General features: G+C 44.8%; 1 protein-coding gene across 1 annotated transcript; it reads right to left on the bottom strand.

Annotated features, from left to right (window-relative positions):
• Nucleotides 1-390: 390 nt before the first annotated feature.
• On the bottom strand, nt 391-2234 carry LOC144606783 (mucosal pentraxin-like). Its single transcript, XM_078423144.1, has 2 exons — nt 2165-2234; nt 391-1081 (listed from the first exon to the last, which is right to left on the bottom strand). The coding sequence occupies exons 1-2, from the start codon at nt 2226-2228 to the stop codon at nt 465-467; spliced, it is 681 nt and encodes a 226-aa protein (XP_078279270.1). The 5' UTR covers nt 2229-2234; the 3' UTR covers nt 391-464.
• Between the last annotated feature and the right edge of the window lie 363 nt (nt 2235-2597).

The following is a 2597-nucleotide window of genomic DNA, read 5'->3' as shown; positions in this document are numbered from 1 at the left end:
CTGCTCCCGGTGGGATTGGAGGAAGGGCTTCAGCAGAATGGACGAGGAGGGTGTCAGGTTAAAGAGGGCGGACTTGTCCGTTCTGAGCAGTCCCTGGGCTTCAGTCAGGGGTCAGTGTGTGGGGCAGTGCCCTGGGGTTTACACCCTGCTGATCCCTGTAGACATCCACCATGGTTCCCCACATCCCGTCCCACTCTCAATGTGTGACGGAGAATGGCCGAGACTCTTGTGTATTGAGTTTGAAGCCATTACCCTGTCAGTGAGGGAGATGAGAAACAGGAAGGAGTCAGTGAGTTGTCCCTTACCCTGATATAAACACCCCTTTATTCTGGAATCAACACCTACTACTGATCTGGTTTAGAGAGAAAAGATCGCAATACAAGGTCATTCTTACAGTAGCTAGAGCAGTTTGAGGATATTGTGTTCCCCTCTGCACATTTAAATGCTTTTTGGAGCCAAAACATTTAAAATGTACAATCATTATTGTCTTCAATTATTACGCTCCCCCTTGATGTAAATGATGTTGATCCCCAGTTAATGATGTTCCCTCCATCACTGAAACACCCCTGACTGATCAACTCAATCTCTTTGGATGTTAGAGCAAAATCCCACATATTAACATCAGTCATCTCTCCAACAAAGGATTGTTTGATGTCAAAACCTCCACCAACTGAGTCTTGCTCCTGACCAATTATAAACTGGCCATTTCCTTTCACAACACTACCCATTCCACCAACCTTCCATAGACTACGTCTCCCATTGACCCAGACTGTTATATCACCTGTTTGAGACACCCAGCTCACACACATGTGTCTCAATAAGGCATCCATCTTTGGGAGGAAAAAGCTCGCGACAACATTTCCTAAATACAGGTCAAGTTGTACATTCGACTTTTGCCAAATCAGCAGCTCATTGTTGGATCCGCTTACTGCATAGGAGAACAAACTGTAAGCACGAGTCTCTTCAGAGGCTGCCCTGAGGCAGACAGTAAAGGCAGTCAAATTGGAGAAATCAGCTGCATTCAACCTGACGAAGCTCGTGGCTGTTTCGGTTGGGAATATTGCTGATTTTCCATCCAATTCTGTAAAATGTAAAGTTTGAATGTTAAATCTCTGTTTGAAATTGTAACTTTGCCATCTGAGATAGAGCACAGGATAACAAGAGAGCAGTTTTCTGCAAAACGATGTTTTCTTTAAAGCTGAGATACAGGGTAGAGGTTTCAGAAATACATTCTGCAGAAACTGCTCTTCAGCCTGTTTCTAGTTTACCAGGAAGGCAGCAGTGCTGAAATTGTACTGGTAAATTAGCCGGAACTGGTAGAGCACGTCATGGAGCACATTGGAAGCAGAGATTACTGCATCCCAAGGGTTTAACATAGGTTGTAGATCCCTGCATTGAAATGGAGGTTGTTGCTTCTCTCATAAGCGGAAAGTAGGTCAGGAAATGAAAGACAAATCCTGGGAAAGGTCAGAGAGATCAGGTATGGACATCATGGGCTAAATGGCCATTATCCATGCAGTATCCTACAGTGCAAATAACTGCACATCGCAAGCACTATTAGTAAAAACCTCAATGTCTTTTAGCCACAATGTTGTGCGTTAGGTACAAGGAGAGATTGGACTAAATAGGATTGTTTTCACTGGAGCATTGAAGGTCAAGTGACAAACTGATAGAAACACAAAATGATGGGGAGCATAGTTAGGGTAGATAGTCTTTATTTGGAAATGACAAATACCAGAGGGCACAGGTTTAAAGTGGGAGGGAGAAATTTTAAACGAAGTGTGAAAAGCATGTGTTTGCTTACAGGTGCGTGGAGCACACTACCAGGTTGGTATTGGAAGCTGATACAATAGCAGTGTTAAAAAGGCATTTACAGACACATGAGCATAGGGAGGGAGGGATGGGGTTAGTCCAGGGAAATGGGGTTAGTTCAGACCGACATCATGGTCAGCACTGACACGGTGGGTTGAAGGGCCCATTCCTGTGCTGTACTCTGTTCTATCCCTCCACTACCTTCACCAGAACAAGCACCATTTACTGAAGGTACAATTTTCAAACCAGGGAAAGCTTTGAAGACAGTCGAGTGATTCAGTATCTCTGTCATAAGATGCAGTGTGTCTGATGTTTGCCCTCAGGAATTCCTCACCTCAGGACAAGTACTAACCTGCATTAACCGTTCCTGACAGGTAAATGCACAGCAGAAGCACAAATGTAACGAAGGGCTTCATCCTGTCTCCAACCTGTTGAAACAAAGAATCCCCAATCCATTTCATTTCACTTGGTGTCAATCCATTGAAACTGAGAACCAGCAGCCAGTCCCGTGTGTCAGCAACGCACAAACAGCCCCACTGGTACTCACTGTGTCCGTCTCCAACAAGCCGGTCTCACCTCAGGTGGGTCCAATACCCTGGGCACAAGCTGCAGCAATTTATATCCTGCTGAACCCAGTCACAGCCAATTGCAGGAAGGAACTGTTGGGGTGGAGCGAACTCTGCTGCCATTCAATACCCACAATTAAGAGATTATCAAGAATATTGTCTTGTCATGCTGTATGTCCCAGATAGAAAAATGACATTTTTACTTACAGCAGCACTAAG

Source organism: Rhinoraja longicauda, chromosome 27, assembly GCF_053455715.1.
Source record: "Rhinoraja longicauda isolate Sanriku21f chromosome 27, sRhiLon1.1, whole genome shotgun sequence".
Taxonomy (NCBI): Eukaryota; Metazoa; Chordata; class Chondrichthyes; order Rajiformes; family Arhynchobatidae; genus Rhinoraja; species Rhinoraja longicauda.
Note: the sequence above shows the minus strand (reverse complement) of the source record. Positions and strands in the feature narration are given on the sequence as shown.